General features: G+C 43.7%; 1 protein-coding gene and 5 non-coding genes across 7 annotated transcripts; all 6 read left to right on the forward strand.

Annotated features, from left to right (window-relative positions):
* Positions 1-9,144: 9,144 nt before the first annotated feature.
* Trnae-cuc lies at positions 9,145-9,216 on the forward strand. Its single transcript has one exon. It is a non-coding gene; the product is annotated as a tRNA-Glu (tRNA).
* Positions 9,217-9,381: 165 nt separating this feature from the next.
* On the forward strand, positions 9,382-9,453 carry Trnae-cuc. The gene has a single exon. It is a non-coding gene; the product is annotated as a tRNA-Glu (tRNA).
* A 159-nt stretch (positions 9,454-9,612) lies between these two features.
* Trnae-cuc lies at positions 9,613-9,684 on the forward strand. The gene has a single exon. It is a non-coding gene; the product is annotated as a tRNA-Glu (tRNA).
* Positions 9,685-9,781: 97 nt separating this feature from the next.
* Positions 9,782-12,808, forward strand: LOC6532366 (protein sneaky). Of its 2 annotated transcripts, none has more exons than XM_039374074.1 (10): positions 9,782-10,268; positions 10,332-10,642; positions 10,695-10,955; positions 11,011-11,387; positions 11,437-11,605; positions 11,654-11,956; positions 12,016-12,121; positions 12,173-12,241; positions 12,295-12,420; positions 12,481-12,808. In XM_039374074.1, the coding sequence occupies exons 1-10, from the start codon at positions 9,817-9,819 to the stop codon at positions 12,554-12,556; spliced, it is 2,250 nt and encodes a 749-aa protein (XP_039230008.1). In that variant the 5' UTR covers positions 9,782-9,816; the 3' UTR covers positions 12,557-12,808. The 2 variants fall into 2 exon arrangements, with proteins under 2 accessions (XP_039230008.1, XP_039230009.1); XM_039374075.1 differs by having other exon boundaries at positions 10,695-10,817; positions 11,095-11,387.
* Positions 12,651-12,722, forward strand: Trnae-cuc. Its single transcript has one exon. It is a non-coding gene; the product is annotated as a tRNA-Glu (tRNA).
* A 188-nt stretch (positions 12,809-12,996) lies between the features above and the next one.
* On the forward strand, positions 12,997-13,068 carry Trnae-cuc. Its single transcript has one exon. It is a non-coding gene; the product is annotated as a tRNA-Glu (tRNA).
* The last annotated feature ends 5,549 nt before the right edge of the window (positions 13,069-18,617 follow it).

Consider the following 18,617-nt stretch of genomic DNA (forward strand, 5'->3'; position numbering starts at 1 on the left):
ATTCCCTACCAACTGGTGTTACAAACGTTTGTCGTCAAAAATCACTTGTCCAGTTATCTAAAGTCATAGTAGATAGGCCATTTTGCTAAAAGTAAATGGTGTTTTTGACAGAAATCCTTAAATACCACATTGATGTAAACATATCAATGATGAGACCAACGCCACTGGCCAATCCATATGCCTGTCGCGATGGGTCAGCGACTTTTGCAGACGCAAAAATTTACATGCGCCAATTTGAGTGGACACGGCAAAAAAGAGTCAACAGTTTGCAGCTTTCGCAGTCGCTTCGAACATAATCCTGGGCATTAAGGCAAATTGCAGCAACTGTCGAGGAGACAGGGGCGTCGGCCAAAAAAGGGGGCTCAATTCGGATCGATCACCGACTGGGGCCCACCATAATTTGCTTAATTCGACGCTCAGCCCAAATGCCGACGAGTCAGCCCGGACTCGAATCTGCACTTTTTCGTGGGCCCTGGAGTTCAGCTTCAGCACGCGGCTGCCACTCGTCGATCGACTGATGAGGATGATCCTCCCCACCTCCCAGGAGCGGCAGGCACCTCCTCCTCCTTCTGCTGCTCCTCTTTGGCCAGGTGAGGCGGCTTCTTCAGCGGCAGCCTCAATTTGCCATTGCCTGCCCTCGGGGGCAATTTGGAACTCGGTATTTCTTCTCTCCTCTGATTTTCGCTTATTTTTTGTGGGCTGCCTTACTTTCGGTGGCTGTAATTTTTGGCCAGGCTTTAAGTGTCCATTCACCCGAGATGCCATCTTCCTCGTGTGCCTCTCCCCCCCCGGAACATAGACAAACACTGCCCAGAATGCCACTGTTTTTTCTGCCTTCCCCCTGGGGAGCACTTAAATTCGATAAACAAATGGTTGGGGAACGACGACCAAAAAAAAACACATACAATATACATGTCCTTCCAATCGATAACAGCTCGAATTTGCAGCATAAATATTTCTGGCAGTTCAGTGCAGCTACAACATTTTGAGCTGCAACTTTCGGTGTTCATTCATGTATTTCCCATCCCAAGGTCCCATGAATTTATCAAAAGTATCTGCATAAAGTCTAGTTTTGGCATTTGCCATCAATTCTAATTCATACTCTCCTCCTCCGGTTCGGTATGCAAAGCTTTCAGCAGCCATGGCAACGGCTAAAACCGGAGTGGAAGTGACAGGAACTCTAACAGCGATTTCAAATTTGCAGCTCGAGCAATGAAACACACGGCGAATGGAATGGGTTGACAGTTGGGTTGATGGGATGGCAAAAGTGGTACATGTACATCATTTTGTTGCATTTAAGGCATTGGTAAGTGATTTCGTTTATGCTCGAATATGAGATGTAATATTAGGGACGGCATTTCAGTTGAATGCAATGTATTGAAACGATGCTATTTGCAGGAGAAACATGAAATGCTTAAAGAGATTGAACGAGTTTTCCCCAACGAGGTCATCCTGCATCCCGAGGGGACTATAAGCCCGAGTTCATTTCATTGATGCCGATCTCATTGGCATCTCGGGCGGGAGGCGGCTCATTAAATCTCAACTCGCCGCTGGCTCATAATTCAGCTCAATATAAATCTGTTAACAAAACGCTTAATCCGCTTTGTGCGCTTTATTTATGGCCATTTGATGGCGCATTATCGCATCAGGCACATGGCACCCGTCAGGGGTCGGCTGCCCCTCCTCGGATCCTCCAGCTGGCGCGCCTCATAATTGGATTCGTCACAGCAGACCACTGCCCCCCGCCCCCTGGCTGCCAGCGGATCCCACGGACTGGGCCATAAATCGCGGGCTGCTTGAAATGCAAATTTTCGGGACTGCAGCTTGTTGAAGTCGCAGTTTGGTCGAGTATCATCGGCAGGGCATCAAAGTGGCAGCAAATGTTGCGCCGGCTGCTGTGCTCTGCTCCGACTGCTGCCCAATTAACGCCATCGAAAAGCTGGAGAGGAGTCCGGACTCCTGCTCCGCAGCGGCAATCAGAGTTCACTTGAACACCTCGCAATTAAGGCCGGCGCGCAAAAAGTGCGTGGCTCAGTTTGCCCAGTTGCGGGTGGAGTAGAAACAAGAAATCCAACACGACTCCATGTTCCGTGCTCCTCGCTGGCCGACTTGTCGATTCCCAACAAAGGATAATCCACTGGTGACTCCTCCGCGTACGCCCCGGACTGCACCCACTTTGGCCACTGACCATGTCGGTCGACAACAAGCTCCAAACATTAGCAGCCAGAAAGGAACATCCCACGCAGAAGAGCTGGCGGTTATAGCCGAACTTTAGATGCCCTGACTCATTACAATTGTGGTGGTCATAGAAAAGGAACAAATTAGAATCCTTTCCACTGTTAAATAATGTGGTATTGGTATTGAAAGTGTAACTTTCAGACGCTTCAACTGGTTATACAAATAATCTAGACAGAGCAGCTGAGCCTGTAGCTGAATTTTCCCAACTATTTACAACCCGCAGCGGTAGCCAAAGCAATCGCGATGTGGATTAAGTGGTCTGTTGGCACAGGGATTCTGGCCAGGAACAGGCGACGCGCTTGTTCTGCCCCCGATGCGCATCTAATGCGACCCGAAATCCTGCTGCCAATTGGGATTCGGATTCGGATTCGGATTTGGATTCGCTTTGCATTAATTAAGCGCACTTAAGTGGCCCAGTACCTGTGTTTGCATTCCATGTCCGATGGTCCCATTGTCCCAGGACCGGGCCAATTAACTTTCGCCCAGCGAGGTGAGCAGGTCCTGGACTCCAGATTCCCATTCCCATTTCCATTCCCAAAGCAGCCCACAATCAATTAGTGCCGCCCTGGGCTGCGACCTCCTTGAAATGCAGAGGAAACACTTAAGGAAAACATCAATGCGGAAAATGAATATCGTTGCGAAGAGTGGCAATAAATTATGTCTGCGGTGGCGTCTGCCAGTTGATTGAAATCCACCCAACTCCACCCTCGTTTCAACCGACTCCGTCTGATCGGCCGGAATTAAGTTCTGTTAGCCCGGCTAAAACAACAATTGGTGAAACACGAACGCAGACGGCTTCAGGTATGCAAAAGAGCAATATTTCAGAAAATGATGAGTTGCAGATGACGCTGCCGAGGGACCGCAGCATCAACAGATGCGCAATATTCACCATCTTCAATGGTCTGGATGAAACCACAGTCCAGAGCAAGGGAGACAAGTCTGCAAATAGACACTGCAAACTTCACAAACTTCCGACGGGCAAAACAATCTTGGCAGGTGCACAGTGGAGAACTCAATACTAAACACTACAAAATAAGTTCCATTAAAATAATTTACTTTGAATGTATAACACTATTGCGAGTATTATGGATGGTTATAAACAAATGGTTTTCCTAAGCAAGTACCAAAAACTTGCCTCAAAACCTGGAGCACAAAGAGCCAATCCCTTTGGCTTTCGGTTCCACAGTTCCGTGACTCATCTGGCTTGTGGCGGGGATGCAACTGCTGGCCTCCAGTCTCGCCTCCTCCTCCTCCGTGTGCTCCTCCATCGTGACTGCTGTTGGTGCATTGTTTACTCCGCACAGACCAAAACAAAAATGCAGCCATGAACTGGCCCAGACATCCGAGTCCGAGAAACTCTGGCGAGGAGGAGGAATGACGGACTGGGGCTGGGGTTGCTGTGGTTTATCTGGTTGCGGGGAGCGAAGCTAAATTTTATGGATTTATTGAAAATTGAACGCACTTGAACTGCTGCGCAGGGGGAAAGATGCTGGGCTGCATCTGCCCGCCTGCCAGTCTGCGAAAGAGGCTTGTTTGGAAAACAAATAGACGAACTCCGCCAGGAGGTGCAGCAACGCCCAGAAGACAGGAGCGGAGTTAGCCAAAACGGGGGCTTACAGTATCCATTGGATGCCTTACTCTCGTACTGTCTGTATGAACAGATGAGTCTTGAATCCCAAAATGTATGATTTGGTTTATGTTCAAATTAAACCGCACCTGTGTGTTGAAAACTTGCGACTGCCACGCGATCGTTGCATACTGCATTCTGTTTGTTTGGTTTTTGGTTTGGCTTGCCTCAAGTTTTTGGTGTTTTGTTTATGGAAACGCGTGCGGTCAACAACAGCAGCAATATTGAGTCGGGAAAATTAACACATGAACATATGACCAAGATGGGGCATTGCTGAATTGAGTGCAACACTATATAGAACTCGGAATGTTTGCAATATGTTTCACTGCTCAAAAATTACCATAGAATGCCAATTTCGATGCCTGGCCAGCAAAGGAACAAAAGTCGTTGATCAGCAGGCGACAGGCTTGAAATAATGTGATGCATCCCCAGGTAAATTGGCGCCTGGAATAGAACGAGTTTGGCGTTCAGGTCGGGCCGGTTCTCGGTCTTAGTTGATTTAGTTGATCTGGCTGCCCTCAGATCCAGAGATCCAGAGATCCAGAGATCCAGAGATCCTACACACTCCTTCGAGGTCGCCCACACACTTTCCCAGGATGTCGTGGACGTGTGCGTCGCTGGAGTCGAGGAATGCATGCGAGTGCAGCCACGTGGGCAGTCCCCACTGTACTGGTGGGTAACACCTCTTGCCCAATCCGAGGCACTTCTGGGTTTTCCCACTCCATCCCTATCATGCACTCGATGTGTGACAACAAACAAAACACTTGGCGAATCGCTTTCATCTGCTCGAAAATAAACCGAATTCCAAGAAACATTCGCTCTTTGTTTTGTGAAATTGTGAATTGTGAAAAACGTACGACAGCTCTTCAAGTTGCTTTTGGCTCGGAAAACGAATTGAAAAGCGCCCACGCAAAATGGGTGGAATGGGGTGACCAATTGGCGCCTGGCGACACTCGAAACGATTTAAATCCAGCAACAAGGGGGCACATTTTGCCAACTACACACCGAACACAACGAACACACCAGACCAGACCAATCCAGACAGGTGGCCATTATGCAGAGAGCGAGAGACCCCCTAAAGTGTCCCATAAATTCATTAATTTGTCGCGCTTTTTTCACACTAGCACTCGGCATAAAATATTTGTCAGCTTTACGATGGCTTTAATTCTAGCGACGACGCATTAAAAACTAATGCGGGGAAATTAATACGAATAAATTCTGAGAATGGTGGGGTTGAGTGTGTATGTCCACCCAGCAGATCCTCATGAATGTCGTTATGGATGTTTGGGCATTTAAATTTAGCAGCCACCACGACGAGGCGACGATCAGCCCACTGAACGAGAATAAGATTCAGAATGAGAATCAAAATCAGAATCAGAATCAGACGAGAATGAATCAGCCCGAAATAGAAACTGAAAAGAGTGGTGGTGGCACAACAAGCAGCACGATATTTATGGGGATACCCTGGCACTTGGGGGTATGATCTATATGAGAATGCTGCCTGCAAGCCAAGGATCTTCGCATAGTACGTTGACAGCCAATGAAATATTTACAGATGAGCAAGTGCTCATGGGGAATATAAAACGATTTGCGATCACTGATTGACTATTAACTGCCAATGTGTCATAAAATCAATTACCTGTTATTAAACATTTCAACATTTAATAGAGATAATACAATTTTCATACTATTATGATTTAATATGAATAATTAGCATTTGGCTTTCAAACTGAAATCGCTCTTCAATGGCTTTGCTTAAATTGTGCAAAATCGTACAATTATATTGTATTTTATGTTTTTGCAGAGCACTCAAGCTGCTCAGCTCATTAAGCCAAAAATAAATCCCGTTTTATATATACAAAATCGTACGATATCGCGGACAGATGCTATCCACCCACCTCCCCCATTTGGCCAATCTATTTTGGTGGCCCGCGCGACAAAAGCCAAAACCGAAACGATTTGCAAATGTTTGGACCAGTCTGTTTTGGGTCTGCTGCGATTAGATGGGCCAAGTCAACTGGGGGCCCTATTTAGTCCATCACTCGGTCCGTCAATCAGTCAATCAGTCAGTCAATCAACAGCCCACACACTCGAACGTTTCTCGGCTAGTTCAGTTTGTCACTTGGCTGTCCCATTAGCCGCCACACTTTGGGTCAGCGGCCCATAACGGCGTCTTATGTTTTTGGGGGGATTTGTGGGTGGGCGTTGGGCTAATCGCACCTTTTAGGGCTTAAGCAGCTTCTTTTTGCGCGCCTGCAAATTTATGCAAATTGCTGATTGAATTCAAAATTTCGAACTCGAAATTCTGGCGTCGACAAATATGGCAAGACGCCTCTTGCCTACGAAATTAATTCGGTTCGCGAGTCGCCGAAGATAGCGTCCAAAAGCGACCAAACGCGACAGCGGAGACGCCATGAATCAAAAATTGTATAAATCGTATCAAGATCTTGGCGAGAGTCAAGGTCTTCTCCGCGTGGCCACGGCCCACATCTTGGGATTGTGGACGTCGGCAGGGGGACTCCGATTCGCGGAGGAGCACGCCTAGGTAGTCCGCTGGCATAATTAACATGCGCCAGAGATGCCAACGACTTGTCAGCCGGGGAATACAAAAAAAAAAAAGAATAAAATGGAATAAATGCCAGCAAACAAAGGCAAAAGCCAACACCAAATTCCTCGCTGGTGGGTGTCTTCACATAATCCCCAGCAATGGATCCACTTCTTCGAATGGGTTTCAATGGGTATTTCGTATTTCAGTTCCTAGTTTCGCTGCACTTGCCCCATGCTGCGGATTACAGTGTCCAACCCTCGAGGAGATCGGCAGCTCTGCCAGTGCCTGAGTTTTTTATGATTTCTGCACTATTTGTGGATGTTTCATAGATCTGCGGCAAGCATAAACATTGAGGCAAAGGAACACAACATTAGGAAAACTGATTTGTTGTTGTTTCGTGCGAACTACCATGCACTGCTTTTGTAACATAATTGTAGCGTACTTTCACTGCCCTTCTAGAAACCAGCCTACGTGACATCATTTTACATGCTTATCCGCAACTTCTGAATGAGATTCTTTCGCATGTCAAGAAAAAACGATCCATTTAACGCCGGCTTTCCCCTTCTGCAGTGGCTAAAAAGCTCGTTTAGGAGCAAATAAAAAAAACTCTCTCTAATTGCCTACCTTTTCGCAGACGAACTTTCCTCATAATCGCGTCTGGCGGTCGTGTCCAGTCTTTTGGCCATTTCATTTGGCCCGCTGCAGAAACCGCTCACTTTCGGTTAACAAATCTCTGGCTGACCTCGATGCAGGCCACACACGTAAAAGGGCTGGGAAAAATAGAAAGAACTTTTGCGCTTTTCATTAATAAAGTGCCGCTGTCTGTCCGTTTGTCCGCTTGTCCGTTTGTCCGTCTGTCCGCTTGTCGGTCTGTGCCAGTAACACATATATTACATAGTAAAAGACCAGACCAACGGGCAAGTAATCAAGTGAGTTGTGTACCAAGAGTTACGCGAAGTAACCAGTTACGTTTTATGACCTGGTCGCTCCGTAGATGGCCAGCAGTGCGGGCGGCTAATGAAAAGAAATGAACTCCAAGTTGGCCTGGGAGGAAGTTCTGGAAACGTGAAAAGATTGGGCAACATTGCAGCTCTGGCTATGATTTTCCCGCACTTTATGGGCCGCATTTCCCCGAAAACGCTGCAAGTCCAAGAGCAATAACTCCGGCATGGCTGTCACTTATGTCGCTTCATTGCGGAAACCATTCAAACGAAATTTCCCTCATCGCGCGACAAATTTCGTGGACACCCAAGTGGAGAGGAAGCCAGCTCTAAACGGCGATTACCGGCGGGTTCAGGTGATGACAGAGTCGAAATAACGCTATTTTACGACTGCTACATGTGGAAGCCCCGAATTTATGTGGAAATATATGTATGTATATACAAATGTAGCACGACACATCACGAACAGATAGCAACAAATACAGCCACCGACAGTTTATTAATTATGATGAAATGCCCCGTGCTCCTCTAATCCCTTCCAGCGCGCAGTGGCGCCACGGGGCTTAAGCTCCCAAAATCCCCGCGTGGAAATTCAGGAAATGTTTGCCCAGCACCATCGACAAGCTAAAGGCGGAAATTGATTTATAGTGGCTAAGCCTAAAGGCTATCCCATCGGACCAACACTCGGGAAAATGAACAGCAGCAGTTGAGCCAAATGTTCGGTACTTTGGGAAACTCTCAAAATACTCCGTAGAGCTTTACAACCAAGGTAAAATACAATTAAAATGCAGCTCGCATGGTTTTTTTTTCTAAGTGTATACGGATAAGCCCCGACGGATCTTTCAAGAAATGCACTCAATACATTTCCGCCCTTGGACAACTTCAAAAGCTCTGCCGTTGCAGGGAGATTTTCTATATTCTATATCCTACATCCTATATCCTATATCGCAATCTGATAAGCAGCGACAATTGCTGGCGATGGGGCTGATGCCTCAGAACATACCACATCATCCCACATCCCACGAGGCCAGACAAAAATAGCAAAGAAAGCCACGGCACGGCCAATAAACCTCAAATTATATGTGCTATATGTGTTTTATATATAGAATAGGATAGAGGCGACACATTAAAACAAATTGAAATTACCAAATGCATCTATGAAATTTATCGCACGACAGCCAGACTGACTAAAAAGACACAATGCTGCAGAAGGGGCGGAGAGGCGAGGAATTAATTTATGGACATCAATCTCAATACCGCAGTTTCCAACAAACCAGCCCATTGCCCCTCAACCCCTCGCCCCCTCGCCATGCCCCTCCTCGTACAGCTCCACCAAAATTTGTGTGTTTGTTGTTTCGGTTTGGGAATTTATTTTTAATATTTTTTCGTAGCGATTTTTCGTCTGCATTCGCCGCCTGTTGCCATTGTGGGCGGCCAAGCCCGATCCGAAAACATAATAAATTAAGAATATTTATTTGTTTGCGGTAATTGTGCGAATAATTGATGATTATGTGCCTCATTCGCAGCCACTGGAGTCCGTCGAGTCGTGGGCATCGGCGAATGCAACTGCCAGTGCCGAGTGTTGAATGGCTTTTAATTAATTCCGAAAAAGGTTATATGAAGTTGACCTCTCATCACAGTAAATCTGAAGAGTGCGTGGGTGCTCTCCGAGAGGGTGATTTAGTAATCATTGCCGACATCGGTCAACTCTGATGAACAAGACCAGGGTAAAAGAATTCCCCAGGTTTTCGAGGAACATTCGGGAGGAATTCTGGCAATCCCCTATCACATCCCATATTGTCTAGTGGTTAGGATATCCGGCTCTCACCCGGAAGGCCCGGGTTCAATTCCCGGTATGGGAAAGTAGTGAAAATGTTTTCTTTTAAGAAAACAAGTTATTTATTATTGATCTATTTGTAGATCCAAAGATAAGTACTAAAATGCTGCAAATACTCTCAAACATGCATTTTGTTAAAACGATCAAACGATCTTAATCGTTAGTCAACACTGGATTTAAGGATGTCAAGTCCCATATTGTCTAGTGGTTAGGATATCCGGCTCTCACCCGGAAGGCCCGGGTTCAATTCCCGGTATGGGAAAATGGTGAAAGTGTTTTCTTTTTAAAAAAAACTTTTCAAAAAATGCATTTATTTTTCGATCTATTTGTGGGTCCAAAAGTTTATGACAACAAAATTGAGTTTTGTTAAGTTACCGAACCAACATGGTCGTTAGCCAACACTGGGTGCAAGGATGTCAAATCCCATATTGTCTAGTGGTTAGGATATCCGGCTCTCACCCGGAAGGCCCGGGTTCAATTCCCGGTATGGGAAATGTGGTTGATTTATTTTTTTTTAAATTTTTTTTCGAAAGACTTTATAAAACAAAATATAATTTCTCTGACTTATTTGTCGCTCATTTTATTTTTAAAATATATAAAAGCTTTGAAATTGATTATTTTTATTATGGAAGACAATTGTAATTTAGGCGATTATATGTACAGACGAAGGAATACAATAGTTAGTTCTGAGGAAGAGACAGAGAATTGCACTGGAAAACGTCTTATCAACTTATACAATAGAAATTACAACTCTGACCTGGACCTGGTCGAGTCTGGGAAATACCGCGATTCCACCTCCGAAGGAGATGCACCCATCTATCCGTTAAACCCGCCAATAGATACCGAGGATCCTGAGCCAGAAGACGACCTTGCAGAGGGATACAAAAAATCACTTTCAGAATGTCAAAACAACGAATTGCTTTATGTTATAGGAGGATATATTGTCGGACTACTATTGGTACTAATGTGGTACTATAGGAATCCCAAAGAGGCCTGCAAGGACCTTAATGGAAGATGGATTTTCAGCGTCTTGGTTACCGTACTAATTATTATATTGGTTCGGCGACGTCCAGCAAGGTAAGTTGCATTTGGAAAATGTTTTATTATTTTTTATTATTTATAATCTTAATTTTGTAACAGGTGCATTGCAGTGTTATGCCTTTCAAGCTTATCAAGCAGTCAATTTCGGACATTGGTTATCGCATTAGCTTTCTTGGTGGCTTTTTCGGGACCTGTAAAAAATATAATCCACAACATTTGCATTTTGGCAAACACTCTCGCCTGTGGGCAAAATGTGCTAATACAGGCTCTAAAGCTTATGCAACGAATTATAAATGATCCTTCCCATTCAGTGGAGGAGGCATTCAAGACAACGTTGACCCAAGTATGCAGTCTCATGAATAAATTGGATAAACTTTTGCTGAATCTGGAGAGGCCCATTGCACAAATACGTTTGTAATAAATAGTTTTCTTAACTTGTTTAAGGTAACCTGTCATCCGCAGATGCCACGTATACGACCTGCACAGATTGGTTACTCTTGCAGAAGGATCACTATGAGTACAAGATGGGTACTCCCTACAGCCGCTGCATGAAGGCGGGTAACTTGAGTATTGCACAGTGCAAGAGTGAGTTTGGAGTAAAAAAGAAAGAGTGCTGTAACCTAGAACTCTTTTATTGGTTCTGTGAAAGTCTCAAGGCAATTAAAAGTTTCTTCGATGATAACCTTCAATGGTCTCTGATGGTCATCAAGGAAATATTTCAACGTGCGTTAAGATTTATTAGTGTTTTGAGTTAATTACAGCTTTCAAATTATCATAGGCTTGCAGTTATGCTCCATGAAAATCAGATATCATTTTATAAGCACCATTAGTTTTGATCATAGCTTGAAATTTAATTCAACAGGTCAATTTACGCCTAACAAAGATCACATAAACGAACAAGATGTAAACGAGAAACTAGAGGCACAGAGACATAAGTTATATTTCGTGTTATTTTTTATCGATTTGATTATCTTTATACTCTTGCTCGCTATTATACATCAATCACTGAGCTTTTGGCTGCGCTACTTAAGCAATGAACAATATGAAAATGTCTATATAACCGAGGCTTTTGAGAACTATGACGACAAGTACTATCAAACAATGGGTGTAAGAGCCTTGCCCTTAAGCAATTTCGAAGAGAACAAATATGTGAAGGTAAAGTCTGAATCAAGCTTAAAATAAACCTATTTACATAGATCTTTAGATAAACTCAATGCGACTGCTGCCCAAGGAATATGATACTATTTATCGTTCATTGACTTTCTTGTGGATCACAGGAATACAGCTTTTCTGCATCTGTTTTGTGGACTACAGTCTTTATAGTATGCTAACTTTGATGTCCTATCATGGACATATGATTGAAGATGTTAAACGTAAGGTTAAATCTTAGCTAAGTATTTACATTCAAATTTGCATTGCAGCTCTTGCCTATAAAAAAATTGTCATTATCGGCGGAGGTAAAACTGGCGACATTCTACGAGATCTGGTTCAGGCATTTGAGCCAAGAACTTTCAAAATGAATACTCAACGGTGTCTACCGATTCCAGGTCATCCAAAATACCTCCGATATGTGTGGATCTTATTGCTATATTTGCTGGCCTGGTTCATGGTTTTTTGGGAGCCATATGGCCTCCGCCAAAGACACCGTACTATGATGTACTTTTATCCAGAGGAATCAAGGCTCAGGGTTTATGACTTGCACCGAATCATATTACATGAAAGAAGTGAGACATTTAAATAACTACATCCATGTAAAATTCTACATATATTGATTGTTTTGTAGAACATTTATTTAAAACAAAATGTCAGGAAGCACGTTTCTTAAACGCTTTTAAGAATACCCATCACTTTGAATCGTGTGTTACGTGGCTTAATTATCGTCTAAACTGGTAAGCTCCAACCTACTAATTGAATAGAATTAGAAAGAAGCCTTCTTGCAGGTGTCTAAGTTGTTGTACGGTATCTTTTATTGGAAAATGCTGCACTATTTGCAATAAACTACTGAATAAGTAAGTATATTAAACTTTTTAATAATTTCATAATTTATTATCTCCTTGTGCAGATCTGATAATGTTCCCTGTAGCTGGCCAAACTGCAGAGGTATCTACTGTACAACGTGCTTTCAAGATAGCCACAATAAATGTGTATTATGCAGTTCCGAATACGAAGATGAACTCTTGGAACATGGGTAAATTAGCTTAATGCATATAGACATAAAACCAGTTCTTAATATTGAATTCATATTTAGGAACTTTTCTGGAAATGACTCTGATTTCTGCAGCGTTGATAACAGTTATCACCAGCAGCGTTATAAGAAAATATAGGATAATATTCCGAAATCTGTTACTAAAAATAAATACATATTTAGGTAGGATTTCTTATAAAACTACAAGTATAGTTGGCTGCCACGACTTCAAGTCCCATATTGTCTAGTGGTTAGGATATCCGGCTCTCACCCGGAAGGCCCGGGTTCAATTCCCGGTATGGGAAACTACAGTGGAGACATTTTTTTTCAATTCATCCATAACTTGTATTCCTTGCAAAACGTTTGCCCAGTTTTAAAAAAAAAAAATAAACACGTTTTTGTTAAACTTATATAAAAAAAAATATCTATTGACTCAAAAATATGCGTGCAACCTTATTATTGAGGTCAACAAAAAAGTAGCAAAAGCTATAAATAAAACGCCTAGCTTACGCGAACTTTTAGCCACAACAAATCGCTACGTTTATAGCTTTACACATTTTAGCTGCGACGAGTCTCAAGTCCCATATTGTCTAGTGGTTAGGATATCCGGCTCTCACCCGGAAGGCCCGGGTTCAATTCCCGGTATGGGAAACTTCTGTGGACATATTTTTTTTTTCATTTAATGAACTTCAAAATAATCGTTTGTCCACTTTTTGTATCCTTAGCTGATTCTTTTCTATTTCTCATCTAATCCCAATGAGTTTGCAAAGCTATTATTTTATTGACTGACCCAAAGTTTTCGTTTAATTTGCTGAGGTATAAATTGTGTTTTCTTATTATTATAAGCCCCTACTAAATTCACTCGAATCCCAAGCTCAGTTGCTCCCCATTCCCTCGGAGTAATTTTCTATCCCATTACCTAATTTCCTCTTACTCAATGGTCAAGGACCCTTCTTCTTTAATCCAAATAACTTTCAGCATAATTTTCTAATTCAATCGGTGGTCCTTCCTGGCAAAACAAACCCAAAGTTCCGTGTTTTTCCGAGCGAAGGGCGATGGGCTAACCTGCGGGTCTGAGTTACGAGACACTTTCGAAACGGACAGATTTTACGAGCCGCCTGCGAACTGAAAGTAAACTACAAATGTTTACACAACCGGAGGGAAGGACTCAGGATTGGGAGGCGGAGAGTTGGGACGGGCTGGTAAAGTTGGAGCAAAAATTGAAAAACTTTTGCCATAGCCTTGTTTTTTTTATGATGATGACGACGACGACTGCCGCTCGATGGAACCGCCTATTTTCGGAAGGAGGCCGCACCCTAGCCACGCCTCCTCGACGCCCCTTCGGAAGTAGGACAGATAAATATAAAATTCGGCGAAAAGTTTTCCACACGTCTGGCTGATTTTCCTGATTCCCACTTTCAAGCAATTTAAATAGCTTTCTGTGCAGCTACTTAAGCTTCAGATACAAATGTATCTCTGTCTTTCAAACTCAACTGCATGTGTAAGTCTGGAGGAAATGGAACTAAACTGAATGCTGCGGGACTCGCATTTTCCCCCTTTCGACTAATTGTGCGGAAAATGTAAGAAAATAGGTCGCTAAATGCAAATGGCAAACACTTACGTCTTGCACACATATTTAAGCGATTGAGAATTTCTGTTTTAAGAGTAGGGGTAAGAAGTTTGGATTTCCCTCAATCGTAACCCTTTGCGGTTGGATGTTGAGCTTAATCAGGACCCTCTCATCGGATAGGTTCTCACATTACACGCGGTTGGCTTTTACCCTCGACTATTTTCCAGCTTTTCCTGTGGTTTGGCAATTTTGTTAAAGATACAAAGCGCCGATACGGAACAATGAGATGTGTGCGAGCTGTGAGGTGAGAACAAAGCGTTCCCAACCACAAAAACAGCGGAAAAGCGAGAACGGGTACCAGGAATTTGCATAGAGGAGCAAATGTACGTTGGTTCTGGAACCATGCAAAAACGTAGCAGGTGGATCAGATTCCGCTTAAAGTATTGTGCATCAAACCCATTTAACCAGCTCAGTTTTAAATATATACAAATATTTATAATAGATGTTCAGCGACAAAAAGTAAACTCTGAAGTCATCTTGGTGTTAGCAAAGTCAGTTGTTCCACTGTCCTATTTAGGAATGATATCTGGCTCGTAGTTTTCGCCAACAAAAGCGGTCCCACAAAGAAAAGCCACAGTACAACAAGCCCCAAAAGCCGGTGAATCTTTTCATTCTGTGTGGCAACGAGAAAGGAGGTCCTTCGCGTAATTGCAGCTCCCCATCGCACTGACCACGCCCCCTCAATGAGCAAACACTTTTCAAATGGAAGGTGTGTGTGTGTGTGCCCTTCACCCGGTGATAGTATTCCTAATTACAACTTTAAAGGCGGGCGGACAGGCGAAACCAAATTAATGTGCTCGATGAGGGAGTCCTGGCCGTGTTTTAAGGACGGGTTAGTGCACTTTTTGATCGCCGAATCGCGTGTCACAGCCATTTCCGCCCACTACCAGCGGCATTTCCACTACTAACAGGTTCAAGTGCAATTTAATTGAGCGAAATGCATAAAGCAACACAAACACCAATTAAATGCGACTTTTTTATTTGCGGTTTTCTGCCCGCTCAAATTAATATGGCGTCGTCGTGTCACAGGAAAATGGTTTTAATTACCATTAGAAAGTTGGCAGTGCATGTCGGCGAAAAGCTCCACTTGTGGGTGTGTTGTGGCTTTAAGGCTAACGTAATTTTAAATAATACACCAGTTTATTCAGAACCTAATAGCTGTAGTTAAAACAAACCCTTTTGTTCTTGTCATGAGTGAACATAGCTTGGCTTGAAAGTTTCAATACAGATTTTTAAAATCTCCCAAGTGATTCTTAAAACAAAAAGGTGATATAAGCAACGAAGGGCACAAATCAGGTAGGAAAGCGAAGAAAGGGCGAAAGTGGCAATACCATTTACTCATTCCATCGGCAGCTCGTAAACAAGGTATGCTCCTATCTACGATGCTGCACACGAGATAAGCAAGTGCAGTGGCGCTAACAGGATCATAAATCCAGCGATATAAATCTGAGCCCGAGGGGTGAGATGTGCGATATAGGTGGTGTGTGGGTACGGGTACCCAGCTCCCAGTTCGGTTCCTTTCCCAGGTGATAAACCCTCGCACACGTCGAAGATTTTGAATTACTTTCGTTTTTATCGCCGGTTTTCATAATTCACACGCGACCTGCCTAGGAAACGAGGAAGATTCGAATAAATCGGGTGAGGTGTGAGGAGTGAGGAATAATGCTGACGACTCACTTCATCATAAATTCACCTGTCGTTGCCACTTCATCGAGGGGCCGACGAAAAAAGAACCGGACCTGCAGCGGAAGTTGTCCAACATTGTCCTGGGAAAAGCGAAAGGAGGCACTGGCACTCTTGGTCCGAGGGAATTTATGAATTTCGTTGGCGTGGCGAGTGCGCGAAAATTTCGTGGAATTTTCCGGCTGCCCGGGTCGCTCACAAGACGTTGTCGCGTCATCCGAATTGAAATTTCATTAGTTTTACGAGTAGCCCAGCCTTCGATGGGTTTACGATGCTTCCAGGGAAATATCTACGGCATATTCAGCCCGTAGTCGAGTCAACGCGATGCGATGCGATGAATTATGGAAAGCGATTTACATTCACTGCCTCATATTTTATTGCTGCTTGTTAATGTTTTCATTGCTTCGCCTTTTCCCGACGCTTTTCTTATTTGGCGAATGCATGAATTATGGATTTTCCCCTTATGGCGATGCCAAAGAATGCAAGCAGCACAAAAAGGCAAAATTTGTTTTCATTGTTGAAAAATTCTGCGCAAATTTATTGAATTATTTAAGAAGAGGGGAATGGAGTAACCAATCCCTACGTCTGTTTCACAAAATGGATGGGTTTTTGAAACTAACAAGGATATCTTTTAAAGAAAAGTAAATATGTTATGACTTGAACTCAAAGAGTATTAAGACTTGTCCAATCGAAATTAAAATAGAAAGTAGCCGTGTTTACCGAATTTTCTGTTTTGGCAGGATAAGTTATATTGAGAGTGCAAAATAAGGGAAATATATTTTTGTCCGCTGGCAGTTCATCCAAATTTCCGACAGAGGGCGTCGCCATATTGAGCCAGCGCTGACCCCTTTGGACAGCCATAAAAAGGAGGCGACTCGCCACTCAAATGCAATAAAAATGTATCAAGAGCTTCGTGGCAAGGGAAAAACGCTGGGAGATAGAGAGAAATGGCAAATGACATTAGTGCTGCGAGCGGAGAATTGTTATATTCTTAACAATATTCCGGATATTTATGACCCGTACTGGATCTCGGATCCCATCGCAGTTGTTGGTCAAATGGAGCGTGTCCCGTGCTCCAGTTGCCATTCCATTTGTGCTGAAACACTGAACACTGAATACTGAACTGAATGTCGGATGCTGAATATGCGTGAAATATGTTGCGAAAAATTTTAATGCGCTCGCTGCGGGCGCCAAATGGAAATGGATGGGGGCCTGGGAAAATGGGAAATGGGAAAATGGCAAAGCGGGAAAATGGGAAACTGGGAAACTGGCAAAATGGTAAGATGACAAATGATTATGGAGCATAATAAATTTCAGCGCTGATTGAGCGACTGCAGCTGCGAGGAATCGCATGCAAAATAGTTGAATCTAGTCGGAGGTTCTGTTCGTTCACCCCCACCGGGAATAAGTCATCCATTAATGAAGCTAATTTGCTGCACAAATCCTAGCCAAGCTCCGGCTCTCCTTCAAATCCCATTTTCCAAGTCGGGCAAACAGAAGAGCCCGGAAAAGTTGATCCCGGCTGCTTATGGCTGACACGAGTGTCATCCACTCCTATCATATCTCGATGCCTTTTTCCCTTGCTCCTCTCCCCCCAGCAAATAACTGAGAAATTGCAGTGGCAGCAAGTTTATTGTCTCCGGAGCTCCGAGTCCTTGGACAGCATACACATGGATCCTGGGCGAGTCCTCCTCATCCTCCTCCTTCCCAGTGCTCAAGGAGTTTGAATTTATTTTCCTCGAGTACTGCGCTGCAATTGCAAGTGAAATGTCCGAGTGCAGGTCGCTTTTCCAGCATTTTCCCCTGATTGGGCGCACACAGTCGCCGACAAAAGTTTGCCCTCAGCATTGGATTCGCCCCATTTCCTGCTAGAGTGTGGACGGACAAACGGACGGACAGACGGACATTGATGTGGATGTGTATGGTGTGTCCTTTGTCCATCTGGTATCTGGTTGGCAGGAGAGCAGCAATAAGCCCAGCTGGACATGCGGATTATCGAGGGCGACTACTGGACACGAGAGGTGAAAAACGACTTTCTATATTTTTGTGCTTTCCGGTAAGGGGATCTTGGAAACTTTTCCGTTTCAAAGTCGCCCAAATTTTGGCCTCTAGGGTGCTCACCTAATCTAGATATTAGTTGGTTTATCTCTTGAAGAAAGTTGCAAACTTGGTATATTGCTTTGACACTTACAATTGGCTTTGATAAACCAGTAACCTTTGAAACCTTAGTAACTACAATATAGCTTCTACTTAGACTTGTGCCTTGATTAAACGAATTCCCAAACTTGGAGTGGAGTCACCCGCCAGCTCATCCACAATGGTTAGGGATTGTAAAATCGTAGCGGTGGATATTACCCAATAACACATAAAAATCGAGACAATGACGCACTACAAGTGAAACACCTACATTATCTAAAACAGCCGCAGATGAGACACGAATTTCAGTGTTTCTGCGTTTCTTCGCTTTTTCGGAGGTGAGAAGTCGGGCGGAGGAAAGTCAACAATAATAAAATATTTGAAGAAGGAGCGGAGGGGGAGTTGTTGGAGGTTGGAAAAAGCGCCCAAGAAAATGAAGTCATCTTGTGCAAATATGAAAACAAAGTCAAGTGTTAATTTGCGTGGGAAAACAATTTTTCAGTTCGGTTCGAATGAGGCGGCTAAAAGTTCTTTTGATAACGAATGCTCTTGTTAATTTTGTATTTTGTTGTAATTCCTTGAAAGCAAAAGTGTGTAGAGGGCTGGGACTTCCAATTTCGAGACAATCTGAGAGCGTGTGAAAGGTCAAACTTTGCCACGGCAACTTCATCACTAGCGATTAGGGAAAGAGCCAAAAAATAAAGGCCGCTCTCCATTGCAAAACCCCAACAAAAAGGCGAAGACCAAAACC

This window comes from Drosophila yakuba, chromosome 3L (genome assembly GCF_016746365.2).
Source record: "Drosophila yakuba strain Tai18E2 chromosome 3L, Prin_Dyak_Tai18E2_2.1, whole genome shotgun sequence".
NCBI classification, from domain to species: Eukaryota; Metazoa; Arthropoda; class Insecta; order Diptera; family Drosophilidae; genus Drosophila; species Drosophila yakuba.